At 35.9% G+C, this 12,956-nt stretch overlaps 1 protein-coding gene across 1 annotated transcript in view; it reads right to left on the bottom strand.

Moving 5' to 3' along the window:
• The window catches only part of LOC150099868 (V-type proton ATPase subunit e 2-like), a 57,925-nt gene that overhangs the window by 28,205 nt on the left and 16,764 nt on the right, over nt 1-12,956 (bottom strand). The window contains exon 3 of the mRNA XM_090404122.1: nt 1,845-1,958. Coding sequence (XP_090260248.1) covers nt 1,868-1,958 — 91 coding nt within the window. The 3' untranslated portion in view covers nt 1,845-1,867. The remainder of the gene's footprint in view (nt 1-1,844; nt 1,959-12,956) is intronic.

Raw genomic sequence — 12,956 nt, 5'->3', positions numbered from 1 at the left:
CTAGAGCTCCTTTCCAAAATATTCCTTTGACATTTGCAATCTCTTTTAGCTTTTTAAATAAATTGAAAGTGTAGTAACAGAATCCCCACTTCTGCACTGCTAGCTTACACACGGAATCTTTCAAAATAACTAAATTCGGTTCCCCTAAAAACCAAAGTATGGCTGAGGTATATAGACAATCTCTTTGCCATTTGGCCGTGACTCAGTTGTGCTCCTGTTCTTTCTAAATCCAGCGTGGAAGTCTGAAAAATTGAATTCCATTTTTGCTTCAATATGTGAGAGTAAGATGTCCAAAAACATTTTGCTTGTGAATGGCTGATGAGGCTAAATGTCTTACAATTATTGCACTTTTTATTATTTCATTTTTTCATAATGGGAATAAGGATAACTGTGTGCAAGACCAGATCTCATTGTTCCACACCTGCTGGAAAATTTTTCAGCAGGTGTGGAACAATTCATGCTGTTTTTCCTGATTTTGATCATAAGATGGCTCTTATCAGTGGGACAATTCCCTCTAAATTTTGCTGGTCACCATCTTTTCAATATTTTTTTTTTTTATGATCAGTAATATTTGTTCCATCCTTATCCTCAATTATTCAATTTTTACAAACAAAAGCTTTGTTAATTTCTTAATTATTTGGTATGCTGTTGTATGGTTATTCTTTAAAGATTATCCTGCATTTCATTTGCATTCATTGAATAACCAGTTATTTTTTTTTGCAAATTTCACCCCCTTTTTAATCTGTCTGTTCAAATAAATATACTGTTATTCATTGTTGTTCCCAATGTGTCAAATTGATCATGATCTTCTCCACTGATCACAAAGCTGTAATATTTCTTGGGTAATCCAAGAATTATTAATACTGCATTTTTTTCCTAGGATATTTTCAGCTGCTTCAGTAACTGACCTTGAAAGCTGCTGATAAAAGGTATCAGGATCAAGAGTTAGCAGGGATTTTAGAAAGAGCAGAAGCAAGATTTGTTTTAAATAAATTTTTAGTGGTATTTGATTTGAGTTGTGTAAGGTTAAACTTTTGTCATCTTATTTTTCTTGCAGGTATAAATCCAAATTTGAACACAAGTGTTGCTATGACTAAATTATCGTCACTCCCAATGTAGGAAAGTTTTATATTTAGTTTTTATAAGTATATAATCATTTAAATTCCATGTACTTCCATCTGGGGAAATCAAGGTCCATTTTTGTGACCTTTTATGTGGGAAAAGTGCATTAGTTACTGCAAGATAACATGATGAGACAGTACTCTACTGCTATCAAAATATTTCAACAGCACAATAGGGAAGTACATATTTGAATGGAGTTCAGTAGGGTAAACTGTTTGAGAAAATGACAAAAATTAAGCTTTCTGGAAAATATTTACATTTGAATCTGAGTAAAAGATGCCATTCAATTCCCACATATTTCTCAAACATGAAAGTATAAAGGTTGTGAGAAAATGAATTGGACTAGAACAGTCTTCATTTTCAAAAATTTAAACAACTACCATGTTACAATAAAACTTCCATTTAATAATAGGTCATCATCTGCAGTATACAGTACATACAAAGAAACAAGCTACATTACAATCTACATAGTATGCTTTGTATATAAATTTATGTTTACACTCCAGATGATGACCTTGATATGAAGGTCAAAACTTCAGTTTTACTATAACATGGTAGTTGGTTCCATAATTTTTAAAAATGAATTCTATTCACCTTGTAATTATAAAAGAAAGGACTAGAACAGGTTAACATGTTTTTCAATCTATATTACTCCATATTTTTGTTGATGGTGCTAAATGACAAAGTAAAAATGCAGTTTACACAAAAATTAATCAGATTACCTTTTCTTATAGAAATATTTTGATCACCATTCCTTTTTCATCATATAAAGTGTTCTAGCACTTAACTGTGGACCAAATAATGGATTCATCTGCATCAAATATGCACAAAGCCAACTGAAACAAATTGATTATTTTACTGGCTTAACTAAATATTACCAAATCATATAGATACATTTAAGATTTTTAATTATTCATTTAAAAAATATCAGATTTCCATAATACATTTTGATATTTTTAATGCAAGTTTTTTTTCCAAAAAAAAAGGAGAACTATTAATTACCAAAAATCAATGTTTTACCTGATTGAATGTCCTTGAATATTGACTATACCTTTTAAAATGTTGCCTAAAGCGAATGTGGAGTGGTGATTACTTACAAATACAGAAGTTCTATATTCTCTGCAGACAAAACAGTACTCTTTTTTTTTTTTTTTTAATATCAGAAAATTACTACAATAAGTTAAACTGAATGGTCTTCTCTCTTAAGGATTTCTTAAGGAATACAAAACACAGCCTTCAACTCAACTTCCACACTGCACTAACATACTATAGGTTGACCAACCAACCTCTTGTTTGCAAGATCAACAGGAAAAACTGGTATCTATATGAACTGTCAAGATACTAGAATTATCAGAAATAAGAAGCCTAAATACGATCTAAATGATCACTGATGAAGGAATATGATTCCATATGATGGAACTCCTAGAGCAGGAAAATCTAGTATTGGCTTCTTGTTGTTGAAAGTTTTTCCACTTGGTTATACTATACATTAGAGATACCAAGAAATTATATACTTGGTATATTCCTTTGGTTTTATACTTGGTTTAACTAAATATTACCAAATCATATAGATGTCAACAATTAAATGAATTATCACTCCCTCACTGTCTACTAGATCCACTGAATGCATGCAAGCAACCCAACAATCTTTCACAGTTCAACTCCATACTCATTGGAACAAATGAGTATGGAGTTGAACTAGAACAGTCTTCATGTTCAAAAATTTATACAACTACCATGTTACAATAAAACAAATGAGTATGAAGTTGAACTATAACAGTCTTCATTTTCAAAAATTTATACAACTACCATGTTACAATAAAACTTCCATTTAATAAAAACCAAAATAGCCTGCCTTCAAACCTTGCTTACACTTGGATAAAGGATTAAACCAAGTATATAATTCCTTGGTATCTTTAATGAATTGGCTTCTTGATATACAATAAACGCTTTATGGAATTTAAGCCAAATCAGTAAGAATAGCAAAAGTAAGACTACAAAAACTAAACAATACCTAAAATACACTGATGAGACCTTTATTGGGGTCTCATCAGTGGGAGCCACACCCAGAGGTGATGCCATGAGACCTCTCAGGAGCAGACAAAGGAAGCTATGTGTTGAGGCTTAAGTGCTGGGAGGACATCATGTTGGAGGTTTCAGGGTAGTGACCCTTCCGACTCGTGGTAAACTTCTGCATTACTTCAACTTTGGTATCACCTCTGGGTCTGGCTACCACTGATGAGACCTCAATAAAGGTCAAACCAGTCTGGGTAGTGACCCTTCCCATAATGCATAGCATTATACATGTCCACAAGGAGATGGACTTTGTATTATGGGATACCAAAGGCAAGTGATGTAAAGTCATACCTTTACCACAAGTTGTCCAAGTCCTGAAAAGACTTGAGGTGCAAACTTTGTTTGCTTACACTTGGATAAAGGATTAAACCAAGTATATAATTCCTTTAAAGTATCAGGAGCAGACAAAGGGAACTATGTTTGAGGCTTAAGTGCTGGGAGGACATCATGTTTGAGGTTTAATGGAATATTTACAGCACTATTCATGGATTAAAAACTAATTTTAATGCTTCCAATATTTTGTCTCAGTCACCGAGACATCTTCAGGGATTACAAATAACTCTTATAACACACTCAAATACAATACTAAATGAAACACGCAAGTCCTATGTATGTGGTGCACCCTCTATGGGCGTTTGTGGGTGGCCTAGGATGTAAAGTGGGACCTCTGATAATTAATGTTACTCGAGTTTTATGCAACCATATTTATTTAATTTCAGTTGATTTCTGAGTACCACTGCAGATTCTAAAAACAGTCTTTCTTTTTTGACTTTACTATGGTGAAGCATGGTGGTTTTTCTACAGGAGATCCTGTAGGTTATATCCAAAACATGGTCTGCAAGGCCAGATTGACCACAGTCATGACTGCAGATGTATTATTTGTGTTCTTCTAAATGGATGGCTGCTGATCTACCTGTCTGTCCGAAGTAAGCCAGCTTGCAGGAACCAAGTACTTTATATATACCAGGCACAGAGAGGAGGGAGCTGATCTCTGGTAGAACAGATAAGGGTAGCAAGTTTACAGTGGGGCTTAAAAGCTGTGTAGGGGTTGTACTTTTTTAAAGGACATGGCTATTTTTTTCTGATATGCCAGATGTAGGGAATGGTGATGGCATTACTGAAATCCTTCTGAAGAGATGGCTGGGGAATGGGGGAGGAATTGATTATTTTTTAAATTATGTAATCACTGTAGCCATTGGAAAGGATGATGTTGTGTATGTGGTTCAGTTTAGTTGAAAGGGAGGTTTCACTGGAACAAAGATTGTGGGCTCAATTGGTTAGAGTTTTAATAATGCCATGTTGTTGAGAGGAGTGGTGGTGGTAGAGTTTGTGAATGTATCTGCCTGTGTGAGTGAGTTTCTATATACAATGAAGGAAAGGTTACCATTAGGAAGGCATCTAGGAAGGGTAAACTATTGTTATTTTCCCTTTCCAATGTAAACTGGATTCTTTGAAATAAGCTATTGAGGTGACTGAGGAAGGAGTGTAATGTGTCAGTGCCACGAGACCAAATAGAGAACACATCAACTACACATCTTAGCCAAATAGAAGGTATCAGGGGATGAATATGGCTCGTTTTACAAAATTTTCCATGTAAAAATTGGCAGGGGGGAATGGAGGGGGGGGACCCATGCCGGTTCCCTCTATCTGCTTATAAATTTTGTTCTTCCAAGAAAAATAACCAGAATTGATGGCAAAGAAAAAAGACATCTAAGATATCAGAAGAAAAACATTTTTAAGAGTGTCATTTAAGGGAATATTGGTAAACAGTGAGGTGATGTTAAAGCTTACCAATATATCTGTATTATCATCATCATCAATTCCTGACATGTACCCTCAAGGAGTGTACAAGATATGATATTACTACATAAAATATTTACATCATTACTAACTTCCTATCTACAATTTTCCTCCAAATCAATCTATTTCCTGTCAAGACTCCAACATTATCAGATCTTATATTTCTATCTTCTAAGGCACTTTTTACCGTATCAAGCCACCTATATCTTGGCCTTCCTCTGGGTCTTTTTCCTGCCAACCTGCCAAAGAACACTTGTTTTGGTAATCTTTCCTCTCCCATTCTGTTTAAGTGACCATACCACCTGAGATTAGCTATGCTAACACAATCCTTTTGGTTCTCTTCGAGACTAAGCAAACTGAGTGAACCGCGGCAACGCTGCATTGCATTCATTGATCGATCGAGTAAATAGGAGTGCTTACGGATCAAAACTGTATAACTGAGAGGAGACTTCCATATAGCCTTTAAAGGATGCAGGGAACCAACCAGGTCAGAAGCCCTGGTCGGTTCAGGTCCAATCCTCACCGTCTTGTGGTGTACCCTGTTAGGTATCTACCTGGATACCAAATGAATGAGGATGGGCTGGTAATTTGGGATTTAGCTGACCAAATTGTATTGTTACTGGCTTAAACCACAATATTTAAGGATGGTATCTGTATTATTTAATGTTGAAATTAGTTTAGAAATGAAAAATTCGTTTTTAATCCTTTTTCCATTAAACTTCCAACATGAGGTCAGACAAAGTAAGCAATCATAATTTAATTTTAATCACTGCAACTTTTGATCTGATGTTTAAAATATATACATTCGATAAAAGAAAAATCCTAGAAATATGTCAAGGATTAGAATGAAAAAAGGACCAAGAGGACCAGAATAAAGATGTACTTAATTTACAAAAACAATACTAATGCAAGAAATGATCTAATACTAATCAAGGAATCCAAGAAATGTTTGGAAAGATCCAGCAATATTGAATAATCCAGAATTTGTAGAAAAGAATTCACTTAAAATCAGGGGACCTTCTGTAGAGAAGGTTGAACTGTACAAAGAAATATTAACAAAAAAAAAAAGGGATGAATAGTAAGGCTAAAGAAATATTATCAAAAAACCTTAATAAAATCTTTCATGCCTAAGGATAATTTTATAATGAGGGTGAAACATTTACAAATCAAAAAGAAATAATTGCCAGATGAAAATTTTTTAAACAACTAAACAATAATTAATGGTCCCAAAACAGATTCCTAGGATACTCCACTAGTGACCTTCTCTCTTTTGGGATTACCACTCCTCCAGTTAGCTATCCAACTTACTAATCTTATCTAATCCCATTTGTTTGAAATTTAGCTACCAGCTTGTCATGTAGAAATCTATTAAAGACCTTTGAAGAATTCAAGTATATGCATCTCCATTTAGTGAATATGTCACCTTTAATATGCAAGCAGACTGCTAAAGCATGACCTGCTGTTAACATGCTCATGCTGCAGTTGATAATAGCAGTATTATAAAGAATACTGCTATTATCAACCCATTTCCGAATCCAAGTTCTCACCAAACTTGTACATCTAACAACTCCAGACACACAGTCCCCATTCCTTTAGGACTTTCCCTGTTACAAGACTTATGTAAGCTTAAGATTTTTGTAGGTGTGCCAAAGGTGAAGGAATGCTCTAGCATTTCTTCAAGACATGCAATAATATATTATCTAGTTCTACTGCCTTGTAATATCAAGTTTACTTAATTCCTCATATTCCTTATCCCTGTTCATTCACCATCAATCCCTTCTCCACCATAGATTATACACTCAGGCTTTTTGTGATATTGCCTTCACAAGGATGAAATACACTGATAAACTGCTCATCGAATACTTCAACTATATTCTCTGCATCAATTACAAATCCACTAGCATCATTCTTTCATAATTATTTTTCCTTCTACTTGCCACAGAATTCACTAGCATTTTCTTTTAGCTTGATTGACCAATTTTCTTCTTATACTATACTTTAGAAGTCTTTACCAACTGAGTCACCTTGTTGGCCTACTCCTTGTACTTTTCATGCAACTGATTATTATTATTTTTAAAGGCAACACCAAGGAGTCCTTAGACTAATCAAGGGAGGCCCTAACATCATTTCCATCTATCCATTCCTCTATTTTACTCTTGACCAACTTCTCAAAATACTTTGACAACTACTCCTGATATGCTGATCGGTCAGTAATTTGCTACATCACTCTTGGAGCCTCCTTTATGCAATGGAACTGTTTTCTCCCTCTTTCTACCCCTCATGACTAACCCAGCACTAAGACTTAGATAAAACAGCTCACTGGTTGTTTTTCCTCTATTTCTAAAGTAAACTGTGTTTTACGATGAACTTATTATGAATCAATTAGCTTTTTTGGAACTGCTGATTGTTAATCTGTCTTAGTTTACTGAATGTATACTAGAACAGTTTGAGAAACTCTTCATCTCTGTCCCAAGATTATAGATTAACTATTATTATTATTAATTCTTATTATCAGAAATCCACTGACTCGACCAGTTGATAACAAATATATAACCATCCAACATCCACTCTCCAACATGAAAAACACAGAAAACCACTACAATCACTCAAATTGATACAATACGATACCTTGGAATTTACTTCGATGCAGACAGAACTGGAATAGCCACATAAATCATCCACACAATAAACTCCGAACAATAACTGGCAAACTCTACAGGTTAAAAGACATAGTTCCCACACGCCTAAAAACACTAATATACAAAGCACTATGCCAAAATATACTAAGATATGCTATAACAACATATGCTTTCTGTGCACCCTACAAACTAAATAGATTAATCTCGTTACAGTACAAAATGATAAAACAGATGTTTTGGGAACAAAGAGACAATAACGACTTTATATACACTGCAATGTCAGAACACAAAATACTGACAGCAAAACATTTATGTCACTATGCAGCTTTGTTAAAACATTATTTCGATGCCAACTACAAGTCAGTCAGAAATACATACCGTATACAAGACCTCAGACAACTAATTATATCACATATAAATATAATAATCACTACAGAAAGACCACACGAAACTTCTACATCCCAGACATGATAAACAAATTACCTTTTGAATACAGAAACCTTACAAACAACAATAGCCAGAAAAGAGCTCTAAGGACATACTATGAACAAGAAACACGCACCTAAAATACCATACAAACTGAATGAAACACAATATATTCGTTCAGGCTTCCAGTTCAGCGACGCATCAATACATTCCAAGTCACTGTGTGTGTGTGTGTGTGTGTGTGTGTGTGTGTGTGTGCGTGCGCGCAAGCGTGTGTGCCGGAATTTCTCAATCATAGATTTTGTAGCTTCCTAACACATCAAACAAACCAATAAATAATAACCAACTGGTATCATCCTCAGATAAGCTTACAAATAAGCTTCGAGGATGAAAGTTGAGAAATTATATCCCATCCAAGACAAAAAAAAAAAAAAAAGAAAAAGCATGTATCATATATAACCAAATGCATGTCAAGTATGTATCACATGAAAACTAATTTATGTATTATATGTAAACAAATGTATGTAATAACTGTAACAAATGTATGTAATGTAATTTTAAAAAAAATTATTATTATTTGTTGTTAATTTTGAAATAGAAATGTAATACATAAAAAAAAAAAAAAAAAAAAAAAAAAAAAAAAAAAAAAAAAAAAAACTAGTATATATATTTATACAAATTTAATCCATAACCAATATTGTCAAAATGAAAGAGATCACTCTTAGCATATTATATTAATCATTGTAAATATGTATGTGAAAAAAAAAAACGCAAAATACAGTGTTATTATTATTCTCGTGCAAAGGCTTAGATGTTAGTTATGCTTTTTTTACTAAGTAATTTAAGGAAATTACAATGTCACTAGGATATACATTCAAATAAATTTTAATATACTTCAATATTTCGGCAACGTCACGTTGCCATTTTCAAGAAACTTAAGAACAAGACACGTGCATGCAGGCACAACAAACAGTAAATGAGGAAGAAGCAGGAAGCTATTATTTCTCCTAAAGTCCTGATGGTGCCTCCTAGCGGGCAATGTTGGTATTCTTGGGCGATTGGGCTGAAGGTCTTCTGATGTAGGTTGTTCCCAAATTTGACGCAGTCTCATGCAGCCCAAATTTGTTGAGGTTCGGATTGTTTCTTAGGGCTGATTCCATGAAAAGCCTTTCATACTTGTATTTACTACGGTGTATTATCGTGGCTTTCTCCCACTGTATTCTATGGCATGCATCCAGTGCAAGGTCAGCAAGACCAGAGTGGCTGTACTGGTGAAACCGGATGTAGTCCTTGTGTTCTGAAATTCTGATATTGGCTGTCCTGCCTGTTTGGCCAAAGTAGGACAGCTTACAGCTGCAAGGGACCTGGAAACTAAAGGACCTGGAAACTCTACTAAAGACCCCCCCCCCAGACCTACCTGGGGGGGGTCTTTAGTAGAGCGGATAAGGGATGCCAATTTTTTATATGGTCTGTAACAAGAAATTAAGTCATGTTTTTTTAGGATTTTTGCAATTTTTTCTGAGGTGCCTCGGATATAGGGTATGGTGATGGATTTAGAGTAATCCTTGTTGTGAGGGGGGGTGGGGGGGTTTACTGGTTTCATTATTTTTTGGGGTGGGGTAGCCATTGACTGAGAAAGTGTTGAGAATGTGGTTTAGTTCTGTGGTTAGAGCATTGTCATTTGAACAGATAAGTTTAGCACTGTTGTGTAGTGTCTTAATGACTCCATATTGTTGTGAGGAGGGGTGGTGGGATTGTTGGTGAATATATCTGTCTGTATGGGTGGGGTTTTCTATAGACTGAGAAAACCAAGGTTCCATCAGGCTGGCAGGTGACTAGTGTGTCTAAGAAAGGAAGGCAGTTGTTTTTTTCCTCTTCCAGGGTGAATTTGATTCTGGGGTGTTGGTTGTTTATATGTGTTAGGAGAGAGGAGTGTATCGGAGCCATGTGGCCAAACAGCGAACACATCACCAACATAGCGAAGCCAAATGGTTGGTTTTTGTGGGGCAGAGTTTAAGGCTTTCTCTTCAAAAGTCTCCATATAAAAGTTTGCCAAGGGTGGGGAGAGTGGAGGAACCATGGCTGCCCCTCTATTTGTTTGTAGAATTTTCCTTGCCAAACAAAATAGCCCTAGTTCATTGTGAACTGAAAAAGGGCTGTGATATCGGGAGGAAATTTAGCTTGGATTAGCTCTAAGGATTCTTTGAGTGGGACATTTGTGAATAAGGAGGAGACATCAAAACTGACCATTATGTCAGTGTGTTTGAGTGTAAGGTTTTCTATGCTGGCTTTGAAGTGGGCCGAGTTTTTTTATGTGTGAAGGTATGTTGCCAGTATAGTGTGATTGAGCTTTGGCCAAATGTTTAGCTAGTTTGTATGTGGGGGAATCGATGCCATCCACTATGGGACGTAAGGGCACATTTTCCTTATATATTTTTGGGAGTCCATAAATATGGGGGGGGGGTATGGAGTTAAATGGTTTTAATTTGTTAGTGATATCCACAGGCCAAGCAGTGACCTTCTTAAGGAGCCTGTGGAGTTTTCTAATTTGTACTCGATAGAAGGTAAGTAGCCCGATCTAACAATAAAGCTTTCAGCTTACCTGTGTAATCCTTTTGGTTAAGCAATACTGTGGCGTTCCATTTATCTGCCGAAGATATTATGATAAGAATTGAACACGGAATATGACACCTTCCAAACCACTTCGCCAACAATATTAGACTGGACGTAGCTTGTGTTCTGACCAAAGCTAAACCATCAAAAGCCAACATGCCCAGCAAGGAAATTAAATCTCTACTGGAATTAAAGAAAAACAAGAAAAAATAATCACCAAAGCTGATAAAGGGAACACCACAGTATTGCTTAACCAAAAGGATTACACAGGTAAGCTGAAAGCTTTATTGTTAGATCGGGCTACTTACCTTCCTATCGAGTACAATCCCACCAACTCACAAATTAGAAAGCTCCTTAAGAAGGTCACTTCTTGGCCTGTGGAAATCACTAACAAATTAAAACCATTTAACTCCATACCCCCCCCCCACGTATTTATGGACTCCCAAAAATACACAAAGAAAATGTGCCGTTACGTCCCATAGTGGATGGCGTTGATTCCCCCACATACAAACTAGCTAAACATTTGGCCAAAGCTCTCTCACACTATACTGGCAACACACCTTCACACATAAAAAAACTCGGCCCACTTCAAAGCCAGCATAGAAAACCTTACTCAAACACACTAACATAATGGTCAGTTTTGATGTCTCCTCCTTATTCACAAATGTCCCACTCAAAGAATCCTTAGAGCTAATCCAAGCTAAATTTCCTCCCGATATCACAGCCCTTTTTCAGTTCACAATGAACTCGGGCTATTTTGTTTGGCAGGGAAAATTCTACAAACAAATAGAGGGGACAGCCATGGGTTCTCCACTCTCCCCACCCTTGGCCAACTTTTATATGGAGACTTTTGAGGAGAAAGTCATTAACTCTGCCCCACAAAAACCAACCATTTGGCTTCGCTAGGTTGATGATGTGTTCGCTATTTGGCCATATGGCTCCGATGCACTCCTCTCCTTCCTAACACATATAAACAACCAATACCCCAGAATCAAATTCACCCTGGAAGAGGAAAAAAACAACTGCCTTCCTTTCTTAGACACACTAGTCACCTGCCAGCCTGATAAAAAAAAACTTGGTTTTCTCAGTCTATAGAAAACCCACCCATACAGACAGATATATTCACCAACAATCCCACCACCCCTCCTCACAACAATATAGAGTCATTAAGACACTACACAACAGGGCTAAACTTATCTGTTCAAATGACAATGCCCTAACCACAGAACTAAACCACATTCTCAACACTTTCTCAGTCAATGGCTACCCCACCCCCAAAAAATATTGAAACCAGTAAACCCCCCCCTCACAACAAGGATTACTCTAAATCCATCACCATACCCTATATCCGAGGCACCTCAGAAAAAATTACAAAAATCCTAAAAAAAACATGACTTAATTTCTTGTTACAGACCATATAAAAAATTGGCATCCCTTATCCGCTCTACTAAAGACCCCCCCCCCCAGACCTACCTGGTGTATACCAGGTCCCTTGCAGCTGTAAGCTGTCCTACTTTGGCCAAACAGGCAGGACAGCCAATATCAGAATTTCAGAACACAAGGATTACATCCGGTTTCACCAGTATAGCCACTCTGGTCTTGCTGACCATGCACTGAATACCTGCCATAGAATATGGTGGAAGAAAGTCACGATAATACACCATAGTAAATACAAGTATGAAAGGCTTTTCATGGAATCATACCTAAGAAACAATCCGAGCCTCAACAAATTTGGCTGCATGCGACTGCCTCAAATTTGGGAAACCTAAATCAGAAGACCTTCAGCCCAATCGTCCAAGAATACCAACATTGCCTGCTAGGGGGGCACCATCAGGACTTTAGGAGAAATAATAGCTTCCTGCTTCTTCCTCATTTACTGTTTGTTGTGCCTGCGTGCACGTGTCTTGTTCTTAAGTATCTAGAAAATGGCAACATGACGTTGCCGGAAATATTGAAGTATATTAAAATTTATTTTAATGTATATCCTAGTGATGTTGTAATTTCCTTAAATTACTTAGTAAAAAAAAAGTGTTATTATTATAAAAAATATATATTATTAATATTATTTTCAATTTAAAAATAGCATTGTGAAAAAGTGAAATTAATCCATTCAGCATTCCCTGCGGATACCAAAAAAGAAACTATGAATATAATTTGAGAATTACTTGAACAGCAGATGAAAATAAAAATGTAAATGACAAAATGCTGAAAAAAAAAAAAAAAAAAAATCATTCCACAACCAATATTAATATGAAAAATCTCTCTCTCTTAACACATGAA

The sequence above is a fragment of the Typopeltis vanoorti genome, chromosome 14, assembly GCF_054136105.1.
Source record: "Typopeltis vanoorti isolate ZY-2024b chromosome 14, IOZ_Tvanoo_1.0, whole genome shotgun sequence".
In the NCBI taxonomy this organism is placed as follows: Eukaryota; Metazoa; Arthropoda; class Arachnida; order Uropygi; family Thelyphonidae; genus Typopeltis; species Typopeltis vanoorti.
Note: the sequence above shows the minus strand (reverse complement) of the source record. Positions and strands in the feature narration are given on the sequence as shown.